General features: G+C 43.5%; 2 protein-coding genes across 2 annotated transcripts in view; both read left to right on the forward strand.

The window, feature by feature from the left end:
* Positions 1-16,739, forward strand: part of LOC135114765 (WD repeat-containing protein 43-like) — a 28,697-nt gene extending 11,958 nt beyond the window's left edge. Inside the window, exons 2-11 of the mRNA XM_064030815.1 lie at positions 9,282-9,458; positions 9,616-9,860; positions 10,368-10,601; positions 11,013-11,168; positions 11,982-12,150; positions 12,544-12,684; positions 13,111-13,284; positions 13,761-13,912; positions 14,652-14,899; positions 15,656-16,739. Of these exons, the coding sequence (XP_063886885.1) occupies positions 9,291-9,458; positions 9,616-9,860; positions 10,368-10,601; positions 11,013-11,168; positions 11,982-12,150; positions 12,544-12,684; positions 13,111-13,284; positions 13,761-13,912; positions 14,652-14,899; positions 15,656-15,966 (1,998 nt within the window). The 5' untranslated portion in view covers positions 9,282-9,290 and the 3' untranslated portion in view covers positions 15,967-16,739. The remainder of the gene's footprint in view (positions 1-9,281; positions 9,459-9,615; positions 9,861-10,367; positions 10,602-11,012; positions 11,169-11,981; positions 12,151-12,543; positions 12,685-13,110; positions 13,285-13,760; positions 13,913-14,651; positions 14,900-15,655) is intronic.
* Positions 16,740-20,834: 4,095 nt separating this feature from the next.
* Positions 20,835-26,507, forward strand: part of LOC135115142 (serine/threonine-protein kinase PLK1-like) — a 95,933-nt gene continuing 90,260 nt past the window's right edge. Inside the window, exon 1 of the mRNA XM_064031643.1 lies at positions 20,835-21,748. Coding sequence (XP_063887713.1) covers positions 21,251-21,748 — 498 coding nt within the window. The 5' untranslated portion in view covers positions 20,835-21,250. The remainder of the gene's footprint in view (positions 21,749-26,507) is intronic.

The raw sequence follows: 26,507 nt of genomic DNA on the forward strand, positions 1-26,507 counted from the left end.
GATTGGTGGACGCCTGTGGGCCCGGGGGTGAATAAATGAAGAGTCCCATGCAGATTCGGCTGGGGAACATCAGTACATACTACACTCGGAGGCGACCGCACCCTGTTTCCATTATCTGTTCTCTCTACGTCAAATAAACGGCCAAGCCCCAAGATGTGACTCCTTCATCCCATATCCCCATCCTGTAGGAGGCAGGATGGGAGGAGGACGTACCACGCACGGTGCATAAGCAGCACCAGCGGCGACACGGTACAGTCAGTGGTGTCATCAGGTGTGGTACATATGTACTGTACATCAGTAGTGGCAGCTGGTGTTCCTGATCTACACGTCTCCTGAAAAAGCAATCATCCGAGCCTTTGCTTCCTCCTACGGCTCTTCCTTCGGCTTGGTTCCTGTTCACGCCGCCTCGCGTCACTCATGCTCACCTCCGCTTTCCGTCACGCCTGCTCTCAATGTCTTCTCATTCCGTGGCTTTTGTGGCCTCACTCTCCTCCAGCGGCGTGCCTCCTGTTCGCCTCAGGGTTGGCATAAAAAAAAAAAAGCCTAAGTGAGTTTTTTTGGGTTTTTTTTTTTTTTTATATTTTACACATAAAAATTTAGTTTTATATCATATTGGTAAATAAGGTCTATATATGTACAGACAACTCCTTACTTGGTGAAACAGCTTTCCTAACTATATTTCTGACAAAAGCGACACCTCTCTCTCTCTCTCTCTCGTGGCAGCTGTCATTGGCTAGAGCTGCCTTTGACGTGAATCTTGGGCCTGCCTTCTTCCTCTCCCCCTCCACATCCCTGTTCCCGTCCCTCTTCCCATCCCCCATGCTTCTCATACCTCCTTCATACATACATACATACAGAGAGAGAGAGAGAGAGAGAGAGAGAGAGAGAGAGAGAGAGAGAGGAGGGGGGAGAGGACGGTTTTAGATGGAGATAGGGAGAAGGTATGAGAAATGTAGAAACAAGGAGGAAGTGGGGATGGGGAGGCGGACATGGTGTGGGGTTGAGAAAGGAAGTGTGGCTTAATTGACACGTCACGACTGTTGGCTAATGTTTACCTATTAAAATTAAAGAGTTGACATGTCGCTTTAGCCAAAACTAAAGGTAGGAAGGCTGCTCATCAAGTAGGGAGCCGTCTGTACATATACTCGTACATAGAAAAAATGTAAAAGTAGTTAAGCCTGACCCGTTCATTTCCTGTACAGTACAAGTTAACACAGGCTTTGTCCAACCAGAGCAACCTGTATCAACATGACCTGCAGGTAACACTTCAAACCCTTTGCTGTTTTTCATTACTTATTTAAACTAATTTACATATAGATACGAAAAATAAACAAAAAAACATAAATAAACCTCTAAAAAAAACAATAAAACACCCCTCAAAAAAAAAAAAACGGGTTTAAAAAAAAATCCAACCCTGGTTTGCCTCCCGACCGCCTTCAGTCCTGCCTGGTCCTCGTCGGCGCGCCTTCCCCTGCACCCCACCCTCGCTTCGTGCGCCTCCTTTCGTACCTCAGGAAGACGTCATTCTTCTGCCGTGCCTGGGGCGTGCCTACTCTTCGCGACGCTCCCCACATCTGAAGCGTCATTACTGCCCTGCAACGCCCTCTGCAATTCATGAAAAGCACCTCTCTCTCTCTCTCTCTCTCTCTCTCTCTCTCTCTCTCTCTCTCTCTCTCTCTCTCTCTCTCTCTCTCTCTCTCTCTCTCTCTCGTGGTTATGGGACTTATTCATTTTTAAACGATTTCGAAGTAGCTGCGATGGAAGGAAAAATAGTTTCTGAGATCAAATTTTGGGACAATTTATTGGATTCAGCCCAGAATCCTAAACTCTATTGGTTATTGGTGTTCAGTCTGCAGTAGATGGATGTGGATGTTCCCTGTGCGCTGTACAGATAGATAGATAGATAGATAGATAGGCACAGATCGACAGATAAAATGGACAAATAGATAAGTAAGCAAGTAAATAGATTTGCAGTAAGAGATTGACGGATTGACGGACAAATAAACGAATAGACATCAATATTTTACCTCGTACAATAGATATATGGACAAATAGATGCATTAATCCTACTAGTATACAAGAGTAGACAGATTCATAGGGATCGTGGTAGATTGACAGGTAGATGAACTGCATTGCATCATACAGACAGGCAGATAGACAGTCACACGACATACGAAAACTATGAAAAACAAAATAAAAGGCTGTAGCAAAAATACATACCAAAAAATTCTTTTAGACGAAGTGAAACGAGCAGAGTTGTTTAAAATAGAGAACGTAATGTGCTTGTGAGGAAGAAAACGAAGAAAAAACACCGCTAACTGAAACAGAAAGTGTAGAACTGACAACCAGGAAGAGAGAGAGAGAGAGAGAGAGAGAGAGAGAGAGAGAGAGAGAGAGAGAGAGAGAATTTCTAGAACCTTTCCTTGCAGACCTCGCCATGTCGGACTTTCTTTTGAAGGGATAACCCAAATATTTATGACATGTTCCAAAGAAAGCGCATCCCACATTCTCTCTCTCTCTCTCTCTCTCTCTCTCTCTCTCTCTCTCTCTCTCTCTCTCTCTCTCTCTCTCTCTCTCTCTCTCTCTCTCTCTCTCTCTCTCTCTCTCTCTCTCCTGCATTTCACACTATTTATTTACGCAGATTTGATTTCCTGGTATCCATTTACTTCCTCGTTTGATTTTTAGCCGTGTTTGTATCCCGTGATTTTAGGCGTGACAAGATATCCGTGTTTGTTGTTGTTGTTGTTGTTGTAGTAATAGTCGTAGTAGTAGTGGTAGTAGTAGTAGTAGAAGACACACCAATAACATCATCATCATCATCATCATCACCATCCAAAGGACACTTCTCCCTTCTCCCTTCCTCATCACACACCTCAGTAATTTCTCCCTGGCAGCGTCTCGCAAGCTCTCGTCACGTCTCCATGGCCTCCGTATGGATCAGGACCATTTACACAGCTGCCCCGCCCCTTCACTACTTTCAAAACGCTCCAGTTGAAGATACACGGGATTTTAAGGGTGTTTTTATAGTTCTAGTGACAGATCAACAAGATTTCTATATTATTGACAGGAGGAAGACTTGATAACCTGGCGGATCATCTCTGTGGGGTTTGAAAATAGTCATGGTGAATGATGGTGACACGGGTTTTTAAGGATGTTTTTTTTTTTTTTTTTATAGTTCTTGTGACAGATTAACAAGAGTTATTCATTATGAACAGAAGGAACACTCTTGAGAACTTATCTAATCATCTATGTGGCCTTTGCAAATGGTCGTTTTGAGGGAGCAGAGAAGGGCTCTTGTTGAAGCTACACGGGTTTTTAAGGGTGTTTTTTTATAGTTCTAGTGACAGATTAACGATATTTATATATTATTAATAGAGAAACACTCCTGATAACTTAAAGAATAACCAGTGTATGTATGTATGTATATAAGATATTCCTTTGGGTTCTTACGAGTGGTGCGTAGACAATACTCGTATTTCGCTTTTAAAACAAATTAAGACGCTAAAAAGACTCATTTTATCAATTGATACATACTTTTTATATCAATATTTTCTTCTATTTTTCATGATTCATTATTCTGTAATCTTAGAGGATTATTCTTAATTGCATTTTTTTTTACTTTTTTTACCTTAATAAAAAAATGTTAATTTTTTTTTTTTTATTATTATCTGATTATAGGGATATGTTATTTGAAAGAGAGAAACTTACACAGAAACATGAAAACACTTGAAACTCCGATAACTTATATAGAATATATTTGTTAAACTATCACTAGACCCAATGAAAACACTTAAAAAAAAAGAAAAAAACATGCACAATCACCAAAACACTCTTGGAAGCCCCAATAACCCAATAAATGCCGATGAAAACTCCTAATAACTTATGCAGAAGCTTGAAAACGCTCACGAAAACCCAGATAACTTCCAGTACATTAGAACCTGTTAAACGCGGTCGAGGCGGGAATCCAGAACGTTTGAGGATACTGATCTAAGAGTACGAAGCTCCGAAGTTTGATTACTACGCGCCACGAGATCCATTCATCTCAGCGGCAGACGGACGTACCAGAAGTCAAAATTTACTGGATTAGCACTAAAACATGCATTCCGGGCTGTATCCATGCCAGCTTAGTGGTTCTGTGTGGATAATACGATTCCTTCATTGGTTCTATTTATTTACTTTTTCTGTTTATTCTTGTATCCTATATTTAGTTTTTACCATTTTTTTTATTTATTTTCGTTTGGTTCAGTTTTTTTTTTTTTTTTTTTTTTTTTTTTTTTTTTTTTTTTTAACTTCGTTTCATGTGTTTAGTGTGTGTGTGTATGATTCACTTACGGTCATCTGCTGGTCACCCAGCCAGTCGTTCCCCTACTGAAAGAGCTCAGAGCTCACAGTAACCGATCTTTGGGTAGAACTGAGACCACTGACACACCACACACCGGGACAGCGAGGTCACAACCTCTCGGATTACATCTCGTACCCACTTGCTGCTAGGTGAACAGGGGCTACACATTAAGAGGCTCGTGTGTGTGTGTGTGTGTGTGTGTGTGTGTGTGTGTGTGTGTGTGTGTGTTCGGTTTAGTGGAAAGAAAATAAATGCATTTCTATGTAGAAGTAGGCAGTGAAGGAGTAGAATTGACTCGGGGATCAGTTTAAGTAGAAATGGTGGTGATGATAGTAGTAGCAGTAGTAGTAGTAATAGTAGTAGTAGTAGTGGTAGTAGTTGTTGTTGCTGTTGTTGTTGTTGGTGGTGGTGGTAGTAACAGAAGTAGCAGCAACAGTAGTAGTAGTAGTAGTAGTAGTAGTAGTAGTAGTAGTAGTAGTAGTAGTAGTAGTAGTAGTGAAATATAAGTAAAATATTATTATTGAAGGTTGCAAAATCTGTCCTTGATAAACAAATTACTCCATCAGATTTCCTAAACTTATGTGAATCTGATAAAAATTAATGTATAGAGTTGGTATTGAGGGTGATAGGTGCTTTGCTATATGTTTTTTGAAAGATACAGCTATTCCACTGATCTCATTGCAAATCCCATCACTGATACAAATCCCACTTGACGACAGGGTATTAAGGACACACACACACACACACACACACACACACACACACACACACACGTAGTCGCTTCGTATCTCTGAGAACTCATTGATTTCTTTCCCCTTGACACTTTTACTCTCCCTAATTCACCTCTCCTACTGCTAGTGTCTGAATCCCTCTTAGTATTATTCCTTCACTTCTTTCATCGCCTTCTCTGTCATCATCGTATTCATCAGCATCATCAGTGCCCCAGTTTCTGATAATAAAGGGTAACATTATTTAGTTCCTTATTCACTTTAGGCTACTGGAATACTCTATAAAAAATCAGGCGATGCTATTTTGTTTTCTCTAGGCATATCTCAATAGGATCAGAGCTTAATGGTGTTGCCACATGGTGAGCATGTAAATATTTCCCTATAATATTGAAATAGAATGAAATGTAGGTCATGTTCAGCTTACAAATGCAGTATATCATGCATGTAAACTTAAGGAAGGACGTTAGGGGAGACCGATACCTAAAAGTAACTCTTATATGAATAATGAAACCAGCTCAAATAGTTGTCATTTACCATTTGCCATTTTATAAACGTGAATAATATCTGAATATTTACATGTCAATAATCACTATTACTATTATAGATGAAAACTAGACACATTGTACTTGTTTTTTCTATGTAATTATGTAACTACTAGGGTGAGATAACAGCAGTAGCCATATGGAGTGTTACCGTAGTACACACACATAATGACAGTTATATAGCGTGTAAGAAAAGGAAATGACAAGAAATTGATGTTCAGAAAGAGAGACTGGCACGTAGAATGGTAGTAATAAAGACCAGGGAGGTACTGTTGCAAGTATCTTTATCTTGGGAACATTACAGCACCTTTCATCATATTATGGACAGAAAGGGTTATTGGTAGGTTAAACAGTGAAAGATAAACCCTTTCATTGTTATATAGTCTTAATTATTTAACATTCAGATCGGTGTAAAGATAAAGATAAATATTTACATGGTCAAAAAAAAAAAAAAAAAAAAGAGATCAAGAGAGCATAAGGTTAATATTGTTTGTATTAGAGACTAGCACAAAAAAATGCTGCTAAATAAATATATAGGTGTTTATGGGGAATCAGAATCGTATATTAGTGAAAATATTAATGATGAAAATGATATGAAGAAGGAATATATAGTTTTATAACTTAAAACATATTCAGCTTCATTTCTTCAAGTATTCTAAACTACTAATCCCATAACAAGGGTATAACAGCGAAACCCACAATTTTCCTTTATTATAATTTCATATACAGTAGTAATCAATCCCATAACAGGTTAGTAGTGGGGCAGATCCACACGTTAGTTTCAAAATTAATTAATGAAAAGGGAAGCCCCGTTGGCAAAGTCGAATCTGCTTCCACAACGGCACAGGACGAGCACCACATGGGTACGCCGCATCAAGCATTGCCGAGGACCTGAGCCTCTGTACACCCTCTACGGGGCACTGCACGCTAGGAAACAAGTGGTGTATGTAAAAGAACAAGGTGCGCGTGTGTTGAATACCCTGTCCTGCTTCCTGAAATACCTAAAAGTTATTGAAACGTGACTTGTCTCAGCTTGTCCTCTCTCGTGGTATCCCAGTGTTTGGTTGCAAGAGTTTCTAGTGCCCCTGTGGTGTTGCTGAGGGTGTAGTGGTGTGTTAGGGTTGTGTTTCAGATGTTTGGTGGGTCTAGGGCCTTGACAGGTGTGTGGATACAGGTGTGTTGCATACCTGTGATGTGCCTGCAAGCTTTCCACACCTACCTCGTTCGTCACAGGGAAGCAGACGGTGTGAGGGGCGTTCTGATATTTCTGATATTCTGTGGTGGTTTTATTCATTGTTTGGGTTCTCTGATGTACCTAAATATAACAAAGTGATACCAAATGTTGCGTATCCGTGTTGCATAGTTGAGCATTGTCAGTCCAGCAGTGTGTTACACTATTGTATTTCACCGTAGTGTTCCAGGTGATTGTAACACTTAGCGGTTTATGTAACTGTCTGATTGAAGAGTATTTCTTTATGAGAAGTCTGTCTCCCCCATAACACCCCAACCTCCCCAACCCCTCAAACAAGCTTGGGGGCCTGTGAGGAATCAGGGATTTTTTTTTTTTTTGGGGGGGGAGTGAAAAATAAATGAAATAAGGGCGTTCAAAAATCTAAGGAAATTTACCTAAATATTTCAAATTTCCCTAACCTATCCTAGCCCCTAGACCCCTCCTGCTTGGACATTAATATAACCTAGCTGGTGGGGCTGCACCCCCTCTGGACGCCCCCCAATAGGACGTTAATCTAATCTAACCTGACCTAGCATAACCTAACCTAATCTAACATGACCTAGCATAACCTAACCTAAAAAGAGACTTCAAAAATTATACTGTTTTGCCTTACCGGTGTAGTGTGGAGATTCTCAGGGCGATGGAGGTGGGTACAGTTTGGCGGCTTCCTTAATAAACACATGGAACCTCTTCCTTATGTCTGTATATCACATCTTAACCATTGCTGTTGCTAAATATCTTTTCCTGCTGAACACTGGCACTGTTCACTGCTATCCACTGGATAGCCATGATAACAAATGACGGTGAGCCTCTATCAGAACACATGACACGTTTCTAAAAACTGAAAAGTGTAACTGAATTTAACAATGAAAGTCATAATTGGCGGCCTCAGGAATGGCCTCACGAGTGGCAGCTCGTGATTGGAGGGATCAGCTGTATAGATACCATGAAATCATAATATGCCGCTACCCACAAATCCCAGTTATAAACAAAAGAAAATCATTTCAGTGTTTACTCTTGATTGGTGCAGAGCTCTCTTGACTTAGAAAATATAAAATTTTCTCCACACTCATGAGTGCTATTACAGCCATACTAGACACATACCCACAAATATTTTTACATTTACAGCAAGGTCACTGAACCCTTCTCCATGACGTGAAATTCGTGCTTGTAGGTAACACGGATGCGATATCCAGATTAACCAATTGAAGAAGTTAACTGATGTAGAGTTAGGTACTATTACACAAGTGTGCCCACCTCACAGCAAAAAGAAAAGAAAAGAAAAAAATACATCATCCTCAGTGAAGTACTTGGGTCACACATAGCACAGTGGTGTGTGTCTTTACTGCCACAAATTATTCGTTCCTGATGTATTAATTTTTATGAAATATACTGTTAAGGTAGGTTAGGTTTAGTAAATTATTATTATTTATTTATTTTTATTTATTTATTCATTTATTTATTTATTATTTTGTATTATTTTTTTTATTATCATTATTAATTTCTGCCTGTTTATATGTGTGTGTGGTGTGTGGGAGTATATAAGGAAAAAAAATTTGATTTGCAGCAAAAGCAGTTACTAGATTCATTCAAAGTACATCAAAGTCTACCAGAAATATGTGGTTTTGTCTGAAAATGTGTGTGCACTGAAAATGTGGATGCACTTAATATAAATTTATCCAGAGTTCAGTCTAATCCTCACACAGCAGTCAGGGAGCTGTCTGTTGTGCCACACTGTGTTGTTTCAGTTAGCTGCACCCTCACTGTCTCAGACTTTGCACCTCCACCAGACATATGGAGTGATTTTGCTAAAACCACCTGTTTTAATGATGGTAAATGAAAAATTAGCCAATAAAATTTATTTTTAAGAACTAAGTCAGCAAGTGTACTCTTTAGCACATGATGACAAGGTGTTGTGACTCTTCCCCTTGATTGTATCTAAATATTGTTGTCCAAGTGTTAAAGTGATGTTCTTGCAATTCAAAATGTGATGGAAGTCAAATCAACAAAAACGATCAGATTGGTTTAGGCCTTCAGAATTTGGCATTCCTGACCTGCCAGAAACATTGCAACCAGAGAACTTGCAGGAGTCCACATGGCACCACCAAGCAGGGTGGCATGTTCAGTACTTTTTTATAGTGAAATTCATTTATTAGATGTTAAAATTAATTTTTGGAGTTGCTGCTGTTGCCTTGCATACCAATATATATATGACAGTGGCACTGAAGAGCTTATAATTACATGAAATACTTCATTGTATTCCATAATGTCATTGTGTGAAGAGCTTTGTCAAAGTGTGATGGAAAATTTGGTTAGGCAAGAACGTATCTAGCTTGTTTCATGTTTGAATGATGTGTAAGTACACACTATGTTAACTTGTACTCCTGAAGTTTATGTGTTTTTTGTTATCAACTGATTTTTCTTTTTCCTTGCCTCAGGGTAAAGAAATGCATGGGAAGTACTACAACTTCTCCCCTTCAGGGGAGAAGTTAAGTCAAGTTGGACCAGATGGGATGGTGAGGGTGTGGGACACTGCCACAGGTGTCCTGGACCATGAGTACCAGCCGGCCAGTCACCTCATGGCCAAGCCATCGTGTATCCAGTATTCCCCCCAGGTGAGACTAAGGTGTACCAACAGTGTTGTCTGAATTCATCCTCAGTTGCACAATCACAGCTGCCAAACTACTTTCAAAATGTTAAGAAAAATTATTATTTTGCAGTACATCAGACTTCACTCTCCTGTTCAGATTTCCATTGTGCTCCTTCCACCAGGTCAGTCCAAAGAAGATGAATAAGAAAGCAAAGGGAGATGGAAGGAGCAGCGTCCTGGCCGTGGCCACCCTCCAGGGCACAGTGTTGGTGTACAGCCCAGAGAAAAGGGAGCTGCTGGCCACCCTGGACCATTCACAGCCACAGGCAGTGGTGGACCTGGCATGGTTCAGCTCCACAGAGCTCTTCACCCTCTCAGCAGACAACACCGTGGTCAAGTGGAATGTGGTCACAGGGGAAAAGCTATGGTGAGTCTGCCTGCTGGACACAGATCCTGATTACTCATCATTCTCTCTCTGATTATCTGTCTCTCTGGTCATCCATGAATTTCTTAGTAGGATTTAATCTTTTTTTTTTTTTACCAGGCTGAGATCTCCCTCAAGGAATAAAGGCAAGATCAGACATCATGCCTTGTTTCATTGTAGTTTCACTGTAGGAATGTAAATACAGAGGAGAGGGTTCCCAGTACCTTTATTCCATTTCATTACAGCAAATCCAGCCAATACCAGAGACTTAGTATTACCAGCAATTGTTTAGGGACCAGTCACCCTCCATCATCCAAACTGGTCAGGTTGAATTTATCTGTAAAATAGTCATATGCTTTAGTTTCTGAATGTCTACTGATAATTCTCCAGAGGCAGTTGTACCCCAGTGGCATCCAAATTGTTCAAGTTTGCTTTATTAATTGCAGAAGTGCCATATGCTTTAGTTCATTGATGACATGTACTAATAGTTGTTTTAATTTTTACGTGCAGGTGTGTGGAAGTGAGTGGCGGAACCTCCCTCTGTGCACTGGGTCCAAGGAACTTTTGTGTAGCCAAGAGCAGGATTGAATTCCTGTCTATGATGAAGGCAGGACGAGTGAAAGTAAAGAAGAATTTCACCGGCCACACTTCCCAGGTGGCACAGCTGCTCCCACTGCCCACAGAGAGTGACCCCGTCCGGTACTTCCTTTCGTCCTCCACCGATGACAGATTTGTCTACGCTTGGTAAGTTTGTTCCTGTCTCTCTGTGTTGCCTGTGTTTCCTTCTTGTCACTTGTGCTTGACCATAAACCTGGTCAGTAATAATACATTCTGTAAATTTTTGCACTAGGTCTTAAAAATGGACATGGAATGAAAGTAAGGAAGTTATTGGCCCTTTCCTAGTCACTGTGTTAAAATGTTCATGTGTTCTTAGGTGGCAGAATTCAAGACAGTGTATATAGCATGAACATAATACTTTGGCCTCCATGTCCAAACTGAAAATTCCCAGGAAATGCTCAGTTTGATCATAATACATGCTGTCAGCTTTAGTATTATGTCTCATGTGGGGCCTTTCACAGTGGCATCCATACTCTTAAAATTTTAGTGTGGTCAGAAATGATCTCCAATTTTACAACCATTCATTTTGTTTTGCAGGGATTTGAATAGTGAAGGTGGGGACCCTGTGGCAAGCTTCATGGTGAGGGACCAGGTGGCAGGGGTGGAGGCGGTGGAGCTGCAGAACAACACCGTGACTCTGGCAGTGACCACCCAACGAGGCTCCCTGGTCCTGTTCAACCAGCACCTCAATGGGTAAGCAGGTCACCCCTCCACCAACATTAATGGGATTGAGGGACATTCAATGGCCCACTCAGTGATATCAGAAGACTTGTTTGTGTTTTATTTTATTTTATTTTTATTTTTTTTTACCTTGTGTTTTGCCAGGCTCTTAGACAAACAGGTACAAATAACTTTAGTATCACCAGACCAGCTGTTAGAAAACTATTAGAAATCTATGAGCAAGACAAACTTATAAGTCAGACTTCAATTTTTTACCATTTTATTTTGCCAGGCTCTGACAAAGGGGCAAAAGTTTACAGGTACAAATAATTCACCAGACTAGCTGTTACAAAACTATTAGAAGTCTTTGAGCAAGAAAAATTGCTTACCTGTCTATTTGTTGTATGGTTGGCTCATGATGTGTCCTACTGACTTCCCTCACCTTGTTAATTGTAGGTAGTGTAGTGCCCACAGATGTGAAGGCCCTAAAATATCATCTCAGGACCTGACAGTTGTTATAACCCTGACATCTAAGGTGGTGTTTTTTGCTCTCCAGTCAGTAGTTTCATTCCCAGCAAGGGCCTTTCGTGGTAAAGAGATACCACTTTCAGATCAATTTCTGTTGTTTCTGTGTTGCTCTGAGGCAGGCGTGACAGTAATAGCACAGATGATTAGGAAGAGAAAAGTCATTTGGATGTAAAACTGTAGTGTATAGTAGTGACACTACTAGCTGACTATTACCTCCAGTAGTAACAAAGTTGGTAAGGAAGAGGAGAGACACATGATATAAAACCTTAGTATAGAATAACAGTAAGTTCCCTCTGCTGACTGCCACCTCCTCCTCAGCCACACCAACAACACAGTGGTCAAGAGGATGGGACGGTTGCAAATCCTGCAGGAGGGCAAGGAGGAGAAGGTGATGCTGCCCATTATCACCGCTCACTTCTGCAAGGACATTGACCACAGCCTCATCATCGCCTACGGGAACTCCACCATGCTCAAGTTTGAACGGATAGTGAGTACAGGCAAACTTCTCAGATTTGTTTTTGTTTTTTTGTCATTGTCTCACCTCACAGTGCATAAGAATTCTTCCCTGTCATCATTGTATTGTTAGTGTGAATGTAGTGAGCAGTTGTAATCAGGTTTCCATCATCCTGACACTTCTGCCCATTTTATGTTCAGTCTATTATTATGAGCATTCTTAACTTGACTGTTTTACTTCTTGTTTCTTTAATATCTCCATGTTTTGTAGGTTTTTCAGCATATGCCCTTTGTTTCCCATAGTATCTTAAGCTGTCTATGCCTCTGTGTGAAAAGAAAATCAGAAATAGTTATAGTAGTGATGGTGGTGGTGGTGGTGGTGGTGGTGGTGGTGGTGGCATTACTACAAATGTGTCTCCCTTAACAGAGTGCAAAGGAGATCACCGGCAACAAGCAACTCCTTCGTGCAGCCCCTGAGTCCGTAGCGCCCAAGAAGTCCGCCCTGGCAGAGACCATAACCCCCAAGATGACCCGGGACACTACTGTTATTGGCCCGGGACACCTGACGGTAATGACTCTCTCTCTCTCGCTGCCACCTGCATGAAAGAGCTTGCTGTCATGGGTGATTTATGTGTCTCTGTACATCTTAACCTCAAAGCAACAGGTTTATTTACACAGTTCATTCCCACAGTTTGGTAGAGAAATGACTCATCCTCCCAGGTTCATGGTTTTCTTAATACATGATCTTTTATAGAGATTCTTGGCCTTGTGTATATATAAATTGATATTTTTGTTTACGTTTGACTTTTTATTTATTATTTATTTTTATTTATCTATTTTGTTGTTTATCTATTTATTTTTATATTTATTTTATTATTTTTTTATTTATTTATTTTATTTTTATTTACTTATCTTTATTTTATTTATTTATTTATTTATTTATTTATTTATTTATTTATTTATTTATTTATTTATTTATTTTCCTATCCTCTAGATCGCCCAAGCAGATGAGTCAAGGTGGGACAGAAAAAGGAAACAGGGAGATGAGGACGGCACCCTGGCACTCCCCATGGATGAGCGGCTCAACGCGCTGGTCCTGGATAAGCCTACAGACAGCGCCGCCACTCAGGTCCCCAAAACTGACAACCAAATACACTTACTACTGCAGGTGAGCCACTGACAGGAGGTGTAACAGTGAATCTGTCACAGTGGTGGTCTTGGAGGAGGGGAGTGACTTGAGATTTGAAGCTTGTACTTCCCCTTCCACCTTTTCTCTAGAGTCAGGAGTTGGCACTATGTAAAAGTATTCTCCAGTTGTTTCTGCTCCTTGGATCTTCCTCTGTGACTCCCATCCTTTGCAGTTCTATCACCATTCCATCCCTCCATCTCACCCTGTCTTCCCCTTGGTCTTCTTCCCTCAACTGGTTTTCTCCAGGTTCTTTTTAACTGGATCCTGGTTTTCTCTTACTGTGTGACCAAATGTTATGCCATCTTTACTCCTATAACTCCTGATGATCTGAATAACTCACCCAGCACTCTCTGTACTAAGTAACAGACTAAGCATACAATTTGAAGAGGTTTGTGATATGTTTTGATGAGAAAAACACTCACTTCAGCCTAACACTTGTCTTGCTCATCACACAGGGTCTACACAGCAAGGATGGAAGGATCCTGCAAAGCATTCTTAGCTGTGGGAACGAGACCATGGTTACCAACACAGTGCGAAGACTGCCAGCACCTGCTGTGGTGCCCCTCCTGAAGCATCTGCAGACTCTCTTCATGGGCAAAGGACACAAGTAAGAGTGCTTCGGACTGCTGCCGTTGCATGTTCAGAAATACCTCATCAATCATTATTATCATTATCATCATTTAACATTCTTGTTTCCACTCAAGGATTTGAATGCTTTTTGTTTTCCTTCCCTGGATGTCCTTCAGTAGAAAGAGTTCAGCATTTGTCATCATTATTTTCATTTTGTTCATTTTGTTATTTTCCCTTATGAAGTCAGTTCCTTTCATGTTCCTTTCTGTGGATACTCTTCATGTGTGGGGATATTTATAAAAAGTTACTGTAGGAAAGTAAAAGGAGAGTTGACAAAAAATTCCTAGGAAAGTTTACTAGAAAGTCTTTAGAAAGAGTTACTGTCAAAAACCATAAGGAAATAGTTATAGGAAAGTGAAATGAAAGTCACTGTAGAAAAGCATAAGGGAATAATAGTTACTGAATGAAAGGAAAGAGTTACCACAGCAGAAGTAAAGAAAGAATTACAGACCCCCCCATCACTGCAGAAGTAAAGAAAGAATTACAGACACCCCCATCACAGCAGAAGTAAGGAAAGAGATAGACACCCCCATCACAGAAGTAGAGTTATAAACACTCTCCATCACAGCAGAAGAAAGAGATAGACATCCCCTATCACAGAAGTCAAGAAAGAGTTACAGACACCCCCCATCACAGAAAAAGTAAGGAAATATTTAGTATAGACACTTAACCACCACAGCAGAAGACCTACACTCTGACTATCCCACTCACATCAGGAATGCAGCATACGTCACCTGGGTGCGGCTAGTCCTGTACCACCACATGAGCCACCTCTCCACGCTACCTGACCGTCAGGAGCTGCTGCGGCCATTCTACTCCATCAGTGCCTCCCGTGTGGCTACCTTCATGCAGTTAATGGAACTTCACGCACGGCTGGACCTGTCCCTCACCCACGTGGCCACCAAGCATCACGAGGCACAGCAGGCGCAGGTGGAGCCCAGTGCACTGCTCATCTATAGGGAAGGTAAGAAAGAGAGAGAGAAAGAGAGAGAGAGAGAGAGAGAGAGGTGGTTTACAATTGAGGTATATTTTCTAAGAGTTGATTGATAAATTAAATCGGGTATAAAATTATATCAGGTATAAAGTTTTTCTCATCTTTTCATTGTTTTCAGATATTTTTTGAAGAGTAGTAATTTATAAGTGAGTTATGTTCCCTTAGAGTGCTTCACAAATTAGGATGAGATATAGAATTTTCTCATTTAATGTTTTTCATTGTTTCCAGACAATTTTTTTAGCAGTTTTTTTTTATCCATAAATGAAAATCCTGCATTCATAGATCAGAATGAAGGTCGAAATTATTTTATTCATTATGTTAAAGATTCATATATCAAACTTTAGTAAGTGTAGGTTCATGTGTAGCTATGTGGGTGCATAATCTAGTTGTGCTTTTCTTTAATCATCATTGTGTGAAGATAGCTTAGAATAACTTAAGTATTGCCCGGAATTCTTAGCAGCTTCACAACCTTCCCCCCCTTCCTCCCCCCCCTGTCCTTGCCTGCACTACCTCCCTCTCTCCTCCCTCTGTCCTTGCCAACCCTTGACTTAATAATGGCCAACACATACCCTTGAGTATTAATATAAACAGCATTCTTCACTCCCTTACTCACTCCCTCCTCTCTTAGCCATTCTCTTGTGTCCACTCCATCTTCTATCCTTCCATAACACACAGGAGCCCTTGATATATGCCACAGTAACCCCTCACTCTCCTCACCCCCTGCAGAGGAATCCGATGAGGACGAGGAGATTGAGGTTCCCGCCGGAATCTCAGAATCAGAGGACAACTGGGAGGAACTTTCAGACTTTGGGGAGGTGAATGGACACTCCGATTCTGACTATGATGATGTGTTGCATCCTCGCTCCTCCAAACGTGGCCTGGAGGAAGATGAGGAAGAGGAGGATGGGGGAGAAGAGGTGGAAGAGATTGAGGACAGTGAAGAAGAGGATGGCAGTGAAAAGGACAGTGAAAGTCAAAGTGATATGACAGTGGACGTGAACGAAAGTGACAGTGACAATAGTGATAGTGACGAGTGAAGGAGTGGCAAGATCCCACTAGCTATTTTTATAATTGTTTTTTCCTACCAGTTGTGCTGTGAGGAGGTGGTCATTTCTGCTGCTGCTGCTGCTGCTACTGTTAGGGATGTGGCAGTGTCAGGTATCTTTACTATTAAATTAAGGGAGTTTTATTTGGGTTTTTAAGAGTACACACACACACACACACACACACACACACACACACACACACACACACACACACACACACACACACACACACACACACACACACACACACACACACATTCAGGCCATTTCCTAATGTGTTCCTTAGTTTTTTTATGGGCATCTTATCAAGCAGAAAACTAAATTAATTCTGCAGGTATGAATATTTGCAAGGAGGCGACACAGAATGTTTATTTGTTGTCCTGTCAGTCTCTGAAGTGAAGTGTGCCATTCATTACTGTCATTGGTATCGCTCCTCCTCCTCCTCCTCCTCCTCCTCCTCCTCCTGTACTTCACATCTTTGTATTCAGGCTATCATTTCAGATACAGGTTTCTTAATATACTCAAACATATGATTTACTCACACACAAACACACACACAATAGGACCACACCACAGTTTGCAGCATTGGGGGATTTTTATTTATTTATTTTTATTATTATAATTTTTTCATATAAACCAGCCGCTAATTACAAAAAAAAATATTTTCTGCCCCAAAATTTAATTAAGAAAGATAGAAAGTCAGAAAAAAAAAAAGTTAAGTTTGTATGATTTTAATGCAAACATAATAAAGTGATGACTTGTTATTTGTCAAGTATGCTTTTAATACAACTTATGCAGCAATAATTCCTTGATACATGACTTGTGTTGCTTAAATTACTTGTTTTGGTGATGAATTCTGATGATGCTCTGCTCCTGGAAATGCATTCTGTTGATGCCCTGCCCCTGGAAATACGTTCTCTTGCTGCCCTGAGTCTGGAAATATGGTCTGTTGATGCCCTGAGTCTGGAAATACGTTCTGTTGATGCCCTGAGTCAAAAAATACGTTCTGTTGATGCCCTGAGTCAAAAAATACATTCTGTTGATGCCCTGAGTCTGAAAAAACGTTCTGTTGATGCCCTGAGTCTAAAAATACCTTCTGTTGATGCCCTGAGTCTGAAAATGCGTTCTGTTGATGCCCTGAGTCTAAAAATACATTCTGTTGATACCCTGAGTCTGGAAATGCATTCTGTTGATGCCCTGAGTCTGGAAATACGTTCTGTTCATGCCCTGAGTCTAAAAATACATTCTGTTGATGCCCTGAGTCTGAAAATACATTGTTGATGCCCTGAGTCTAAAAATACATTCTGTTGATGCCCTGTGTCTGAAAATACATTCTGTTGATTCCCTGAGTCTAAAAATACATTCTCTGGATGCCCTGAGTCTGGAAATGCATTCTGTTGATGCCCTGAGTCTGAAAATACGTTCTGTTGATGCCCTGAGTCTGGAAATATGTTCTGTTGATGCCCCGAGTCTGGAAATACGTTCTGTTGATGCTGTTGATGTCCTGAATCTGAAAATACATTCTGTTGATGCCCTGAGTCTGGAAATACGTTCTGTTGATGCCTTGAGTCTGGAAATACATTCTGTTGATGCCCTGCCCCTGGAAATACATTCTGTTGATGCCCAGAGTCTGGAAATGTGTTCTGTTGATGCCCTGAGTCTGGAAATACGTTGTTGATGCCCTGAGTCTAAAAATACATTCTGTTGATGCCCTGAGTCTGGAAATACGTTCTGTTGATGCCCTGAGTCTGGAAATAGTTCTGTTGATGCCCTGAGTCTGGAAATACGTTGTTGATGCCGAGTCTAAAAATACATTTTGTTGATGCCCTGAGTCTGGAAATACGTTCTGTTGATGCCCTGAGTCTGGAAATATGTTGTTGATGCCCTGAGTCTAAAAATACATTCTGTTGATACCCTGAGTCTGGAAATACGTTCTGTTGATGCCCTGAGTCTGGAAATATGTTCTGTTGATGCCCTGAGTCTGGAAATAGTTCTGTTAATTCCCTGAGTCTAAAAATACATTCTGTTGATGCCCTGAGTCTGAGAATACATTCTGTTTATGCCCTGAGTCTAAAAATACATTCTCTGGATGCCCTGAGTCTGGAAATACGTTCTGTTGATGCCCTGCTCCTGGAAATACGTTCTGTTGATGCCCTGCCCCTGAAAATACGTTCTGTTGATGCTGAGTCTGGAAATACGTTTTGTTGATGCCCTGAGTCTGGAAATACGTTTTGTTGATGCCCTGAATCTGGAAATACATTCTGTTGATGCCCTGAGTCTAGAAATACGTTCTGTTGATGCCCTGAGTCTGGAAATACGTTCTGTTGATGCCCTGCCCCTGGAAATACGTTCTGTTGATGCCCTGAGTCTGGAAATACGTTTTGTTGATGCCCTGAGTCTGGAAATACATTATGTTGATGCCCTGCCCCTGGAAATACGTTCTGTTGATGCCCTGAGTCTGGAAATACGTTCTGTTGATGCCCTGAATCTGGAAATACGTTCTATTGATGCCCCCCCGTCTAGAAATATTATGTAAGTTCTAGTGAATACCTCAGGAGCGTGGAAGCAACAAGTAAGTACTGATAAGGATCTGGTTGAAAAAAATAAGATACAATGATCTGGTTGGAATAAATAAGAAGTGATGTTCTGACTGAAAAAAATAAGATAAGATTACATGGGAGTGAAATTTTTAAGTCCTAATAACGACCTGATTGTGGGCGGGCGTGAATTTTAATGACCTGGATGAGAAAATAACAGCAGAGGACGACCTGAACGTGGAGGTAAATTCTGATGACCTGGACGTGGAGGTAAATTCTGGTGACGACCTGGATGCGAAAATAGGTTTTATGAACACGACCAAAAAGTGAAATTAAGTTACGAGAACGACCTGGATGAGAAAATAAGCTCTGTTAACGACCTGATGACGACAGGGACGCAGAAATAAGCTCTAATAACGATCTGGATATGAGAGTACGTTCTGACGGTGACCTGGGATGTGGAAATAAGTTCTGAGGATGACCCGGGTGAGAGTAAGTTCTTATACGACCTGGGTGTAGAAGTAAATGACGGTGATGAGTGTGGAAATAGTTCTGATGACGAGCTGGAGGGTGGGAATGTGAATCTTGTTGTGTTAACCTATTCGCTCACTCAAGCACCTTTTAACAGGAAAGGACTTAAAGAAAATGGAACTCGGAAAGACCAATTAACTCAAATAAACCAAAATCTGACGTACGCGAAGCTCTGTAGTCGAATAAATGAAAAGAAACTTAACTTAAATTGACTCTTAATATACAAAAACGGGAAAGGAAAATTGAACACAAGGAAGAGATTAAAAGAATGTTCTAAAAAATACATTAAGGAGAAAAAATAACTCAGCAGTGATAACTAACATTACACACATTTACGTAAAAAAAAAAAAAAAAAACGTATTCTTATTGTGCGTGACTAGGAAGAATACAATATCAGGAAGAACAGGAGGGAGGTGGAGTGTCTTGGGAGAGAAAAGGGACCCGTGTGAAGTGGAGGTGATAACCCGGGCCTGGAGTAGCGTAGGGCAGCTGTGAGTGATAGGACAAAGGCTAGGCTGAGGCGGGCCGGCAAGCGAACCTCTTGCAAAAAAGAAGAGAAGAAAGAAGAAAAAAAAAAAAAAAAGAAAGATAGCGTAGGCGGCAGAAAATGAGAGAGAGAGAGAGAGAGAGAGAGAGAGAGAGAGAGAGAGAGAGAGAGAGAGAGAGAGAGAGGATGGATAAAATTAAGATTGGCTATGTTTATCTCATCCTACATAATTGCATGGCCCAAAAACGAAGCTGATTCTATGAATTTGTGACAATATTCAACTTTTATTATTGCATTTTCGCTGTGGGAAGCTGCACGTCTAGTAACAATATAAGGAGAGAGAGAGAGAGAGAGAGAGAGAGAGAGAGAGAGAGAGAGAGAGAGAGAGAGAGAGAGAGAGAGAGAGAGAGAGAGAGAGAGATTATTTAAAATTACTTCGTTCTAGGTAGCAAAGCGAATGGCCAAATGAAACTGATGGTATTGTTTGTGCAAATATTCGAAACTTATCGTAAAATTTCGTACCCTGGGAAGTTAACATGCATACAAAAAAAAAAAAAAAAAAGCAATAGACTGGTTTAAGTTCCTTTGTTCTTTCTAAATGAATGACCAAATAAGGAACCGATTACATGCATTGCCAATATTTCCCTTTTTATTGCATATTTTCGCAGCGGGAGAAGTTACAACCGGAATATCTTACAGTATAAAAATTGTCGAACGCGTGGGCAGCCATCAGCGCAGTAAATTTTACACAGGGACACTACGGACACACTACAGTGGACTCAAGGCTGGTTTTTTTGTAGAATGAGGTAGTGGATTCTTTCCCTGGAAGCACGGAAGTAAAGAGTTACGGTGACGATTGCTTCCTTGCGTGTCAGTAATCCTTGGTAATGGAAAACACTGCATCGCTAGCTCATATCACCGCATATGTACTGTTCTTATTACTACTGCTACTACTACTACTACTATTGCAGCTGCCATGTTCATTATTCATGCCTAATTAACGTCCTCAGCGATGCATGCGGAATAAGATGACATGAGTATTTCGAATAGTGCTCAGTTTTATGAAGGAAACAATTACAGTAATCATTATAACAAATTTGCACATTAATCCTCAATAGACTGTAATGTGCGTCGCGGTCCCTTCATTATGCAGCAGACGGGACACGGCCATTACTAGGAAGGGACTCATCAGGCGTATATAAGCATGCCTTTCCTTGGTGGACTAATGGTGGTTCAGGTCTTGCTGCAAACTTCTTGGCCACGACAAACTCCCTCACGCCTGACGGACGGCTCCTTTGTGACGTCACGGCGAGGGACACACCACCATAACAAAGCACGTTTTTAAAGATACACTCATGTTCCAGGCTACACAGTGATGCACGGGACTTCCAGGGGATATATCGCACTAAATCACACGCTTTGGAATATGTATTGACGAGCTTAGATGTTATTAAAGGGAATCAACAAAGTAGCGGCGTGTGAAAATGGTAGTCGGCAACGTAGCGCGGCCAGGCAGCAACTCACAGTAGTGTGCTGGCGGTAGTGAGAGGAGGGTGTGCCGCTGGTCCCTCCCTGTGTGGCTGACCTGCCTCCTGCTGGGGACTTTATATATAGAAGCGATTGTCAAGTGGATGTGTGGCTCTGAACTCTGGCTCATTGCGGCTCTAGTGCCCGGGGTGACTGCTTGTTTGCGCGTGTATGAGTACTGTTTGGGCAAGCGATGAATGGTGAAGTGGTGGTGTGTGGAGGCGGCGGCGGCGGCGGCGTGGGGATGATGAAGACCAGCAAAGTGAGCAAGGCTGGCCCTAGCGGGTGGTCAGCTGGCCACCACCACCTCCACCACCATCACCACCACCACGATCCCTGGATCCAGCCCCCCGTCACCACCCCCGCCAGCCTCAGCCCCAAGGAACCCCCCACCAACACCTCCATGGACTCTGGGGTGGCTGGCCTGCGGGACACCCCTGTACACACCCCCGCCCCCATCCACCACCACAACAACACCACCACAGCCACCATCACCACCACCACCACCACCACCATCACCACTAACACCAACAGCAACAATAACAACAACATGGGTGGCGGCAAAGGGAACAACAACAACAATAACAATAATAATAACAACAACAACAACAACGAAGACTACGACGTGCCCAAGTTCATCGTTGACCACACCACCAGGGCCACGTACATGAAGGGGCGCTTCTTAGGCAAGGTAAGTTCAGTGCCCCAGTCCAGGCTCATCCACCTTCACGCTCACCCCTTCCCGCCCATTCCCCCATGCCCACCTCCCCGTCCCGTCACCCCGCTGCCTTGGTCCTGCCATCCTGCCTCCTGCCCCCTCCCCCATCACACGCGCACACACGCTTTTCATGCCCCTTCCATACCCTGTCAACTTTCCCGTATCGTGTTTTTTTTTTTTTTTACTTTTTTCCTCTCCTTCGCTAAGTACCGTAGCTTTCCTCCTCCTCCTCCTCCGCTTCCTCTTCTGTCACACTCCTTTCCCTTCCCCTTTCTTACCTCTCCACACAGCATCTCATCCTCACCTCACGACGTCAAAGTCCCCTTTCTTTCTTGTAAGCCTTCGTTTTATCTCCCCATTCCATTCTCCTCCCCATATCCGCCTCCCTCACGCACCATCACCCCCTTTTTGTCCAGACACCTCTTGCCGTCACACGTGGCCACGGCAGGTGTGTGTGTGTGTGTGTGTGTGTGTGTGTGAGAGAGGGAGACCGTCAGCGCCTCCTTCGTGTGCTGGCGTGGTGTTCAGCCTCTCAGTGCCCGCAGACCGCCCCGTCATGCCTGTGCCGTTAGCGGGGCGCCCAAGACAAGGTAAGCCTGTGGGCCGTAATTGGGAGTTCACCTGTGATGCACCTTGCGTAGCGGCGGCGGCAGCAGCGGCGGCGGCCCGGACTGCCTCCCTAATATAGCAGCGGACCTACCTCCTCTGCCCCACCTCCCCCCTACCTCTGTCCCTCCCTTGCCGCCCATGCTGGTGTGGGCGGCGAACCTCCTTCCCCAGTCCTTACCCCTGCCTCCCTCTGCTGCTACTGCCCCTGCTGGAGTGGGCGGCGCACCCCTCCTTCTTCACCTCCCCCTGCCTCAAATCATACCCTGCCCCTCTTGGTCGTGTAGGAGGCGGATCCCGGTTCCCTGCCTCACTCAACGCTACCTTCTTCCCTTCTTCACTGGTCAGTTAAGACAACGCCCCTGACACCCCTCCCTGATCCCTCCCGAGCCCTTACCCTTCACGCCCACACTGGCCTCGTGTCCTCACCCCCAGCCCTTGGCCACGCACCCTTCACTCCACCCTTGGCCCAATCCTGCCGCGTCCTTCGCTGAATTAATACGGCTTTGCGTGTCGTGTCATGAGGAGCGTTGAGTGATGGCGTGCATTGCGGCCATGAGGTGACTGACGCAGGGCTGATCTACCCTAGGCAAGCCCCCTTCCCCTCCTTCCCCCGTTCCGTCTCATCCCTTCCCCAGACATACTATTTCACACCATTAGTCACCATAACGATCGGCTTTAAAGGGGACAGTGAGTGAGAGTGAGAAAGTGAGTGACCTGCCCCCCTCCCCTTGGTTGGTGCCCCCTTTGTTGCAGCACCGGGGAGAAAAAGAGGGGAAATGAGGGTCTTGGGATATGAAAGAGCGGAATGCTTATCCTTTGTTTTTTGTTCCGGGAAGATCCGCGGTTGAGTATTCCGCGGAAATGCATAAATGTGAGGTCGTTGTGTGATGTACGAGCACTGGAGGGCGCCGCGGAGTCTCTCTTCCTCCCTCCCCGGATTCCTCACGCCCGAACATAACGATGGCTGACGAGGAGGAAACCAGGAAACTGGGGAATGCAAGAATAATGGTGGTGTGTCTAGGTAGAGGTGGTGGTGGTGGTGGTGGTGGTGATGATCTGTCCCCTTGAATTGCATCGTTACCCTTTAAATGCCAAACAATGCGACACACGTATAGCCAATTTAGATAAACAACTGTTAGCTTTATGGTCATTAAATTCTGTTCACACTGCTACAGACACACACACACACACACACACACACACACAGTCGAAAGTCCTATCAGTAACGCCATAACTGCTATCACCAACAGGCTGGCAATCTTTATTGGTGCTTGTTACAGTATTAGACAGGAAAGCACTTATCAGTTTCGGAATTGCGTCGCCACCCCGTCACCAGTTCTCGTGTTTTGGGCGAGGAATGAAGGACAGCATTGCGTGGTGTTGGTAATTTTGCACTGCGTAATAAACAAACGCATGCGAGATACATACGTTGTACCCTGCATACATACATACGTTCATACATATGCACATACAATCACATATGTATTACCAGTAATGTCCTTCTTGGCTAATGTGCAGTATACTTTCAGACACACGTACAGATACAAAGATACATAAATACACACTCATACGTGCACACACACACACGCCGGCGCCAAGTCCCCTATCAGGCCATCGGATCCCTTAACAGTGTTTAGCGCCGCTGTCCGTGGTGGGTGTATTAATTAATGGTGGTTGGTTTGGTCGACGCGGCGCCGGCAGTAGCGGGGCGGCCGAGAGGCGGTGCTCAAACTCGTCGGTGCCGCCGCCAGATCGATGCCTCACACGGTACACAGTCACACACACACACACACACACACACACGGCTGGCATGGTGAGTCCAAACACTTCTCTTGCCTCTTATCTCTCCCATGTCATCTTCCTCTTCATCTTCATCTCCCGTCACACTCCCGCCACCATCACCCGTCACTCACTCCCCTGCCTTGTACATAAGACGTGAGGGTGTCACGCTTCAGGGATCCGTGACGCACCTTCCGCCGTAACCGTAACAGGTGCGGTAGGGAAGGTAGGTGCGCGGCGCGGTAATTGCATTATCAGTGTTGTTTTTACGACTTTTCGCGACATTACCGCCAGTCGCTCGCTCACCCGCCTGTTCGCCCTCCCGCGGGTTCGTGCCTTCAGGAGCCTATTGCTAACGGGGCCCCTGAGGCGGACCATTTAGCAGCACATTCACCTGACATGTTGCTACACCTTCAGGAGTTTGATTAAAGTGTGTGTGTGTGTGTGTGTGTGTGTGTGTGTGTGTGTGTGTGTGAAGGCCCTGGGAAGTGTGTCAAGGGGTTGAGAAGCCCCTGGACCGCCGGGACGCGACAACCCCCACCTCACGTCCCAGGCAGGCATTGTTGTTAGTGATAATGATAGCGACGCTCTGGTAGTAATGATGGTGGTGATGGTGGTGGTAATAATAGTACTACCACTACTATCGGCACTCGTGTCCTCTCAGATTCATTGCCAAGGCTCTCCACGGCTGGTGCTCGCTATTATCTCGCTATCTCTCGCGTGGACAGGAATGTGCTGATAGTGTGTGTGTGTGTGTGTGTGTGTGTGTGTGTGTGTGTGTGTGTGTGTTTTTGTCTGACCTTCCGGGTTCTTTCTGTATATCCCCTTTCTGCACCTCTCTCTCTCTCTCTCTCTCTCTCTCTCTCTCTCTCTCTCTCTCTCTCTCTCTCTCTCTCTCTCTCTCTCTCTCTCTCTCTCTCTCTCTCCCAGGGTCTCATCGCCCCCTCGCCGCGGTGTATTTCTGGCGCCGGCCCTCTCTGTGCTAAGCCGCGGGAGGGTGGGGAACGATGGGGGGCTGTGGTGGTGGTGTAGAGGGGCGTGCATGGGCGGGGGGTCGGGCTGGGGCACACATATAGCCTGGCATCAGTGTCGGGCATAAATAAGCACTGTGTTTGTAGTATGTGATAGTAGAACACACACACACACACACACACACACACACACACACACACACACACACACACACACACACACACACACAGACGTAAAGACAAACAGTAGAGCAAGTGAAGGTCAAGCCGTTTGTTTGTTTTTTTCAGTGTTTTGGTAAAATTAACTTGTTTTTATTTGTATTTTCTCTCTCTCTCTCTCTCTCTCTCTCTCTCTCTCTCTCTCTCTCTCTCTCTCTCTCTCTCTCTCTCTCTCTCTCTCTCTCTCTCTCGTTTTGAAGTTACAGCCTCTCATCTTTACTCTTTTACTTCCCTATTTCCTCTTCCTCCTCCTCCTCCTCCTCCTCCTCCTCCTCCTCCTCCTCCTCCTCCTCCTCCTCCTCCTCCTCCTCCTCCTCCTCCTCCTCAAATTAAGTCCACTTATGCCCCCTTGAAATCCTCTCTTTTCCCCTTCCGCTCCATTTTTTTTTAAGAGGTTGCAAAGAAGTGTAGGTCCAGATGGAAGTGTGTGTGTGTGTGTGTGTGTGTGTGTGTGTGTGTGTGTGTGTGTGTGTGTGTGTGTGTGTGAAAGCAAGAAGATAAGAGAGGACAGGTGTGTGTGTGTGTGTGTATGTGTGTGGTTTGTTTTTAGACGTGAGAGAGAGAGAGAGAGAGAGAGAGAGAGAGAGAGAGAGAGAGAGAGAGAGAGAGAGAGAGAGAGAGAGTTAACTTTACTACATACCTACACACACACACACGCATACTCTCTCTGTCTCTCTCTCACTCCACTACACCCTCAACTCTCACCTCATTTCCCCTTCCTTTTCTACTCTCATCGCACCCTCTCACCTTTACTTGTGATGTTTTCCCCTCTCCCTTTATTTCCCTCTTCCCTGAACCTTTCCCCTTTTCTTTCCTTTAATGTCACATACCATTTCTTCCCCTTTCTACATCTCCCCTCACTTTAATGCATCCTATTCTCCTCCTCCTCCTCCTCCTCCTCCTCCTCCTCCTCCTCCTCCTCCTCCTCCTCCTCCTCCTCCTTTCCCCTCATTTCAAGGATAGGCTGGCAAGAGGATGAGCCGCGTGAAGGTTTCCTGGGGGGGGGTGAGGGGAAGGGGAGGCGAGGGGGGAAGGGCAAAGCTAATCTAGTACTTTACAGGCACACATCTGCTCTTTTCCCCCGTCACTGTTTCCCCTCACTGTTTCCCTTCACTGTTTTTCCTCACTGTTTCCCATCACTGTTTCCCCTTCAC

The sequence above is a fragment of the Scylla paramamosain genome, chromosome 28 (assembly GCF_035594125.1).
Source record: "Scylla paramamosain isolate STU-SP2022 chromosome 28, ASM3559412v1, whole genome shotgun sequence".
In the NCBI taxonomy this organism is placed as follows: Eukaryota; Metazoa; Arthropoda; class Malacostraca; order Decapoda; family Portunidae; genus Scylla; species Scylla paramamosain.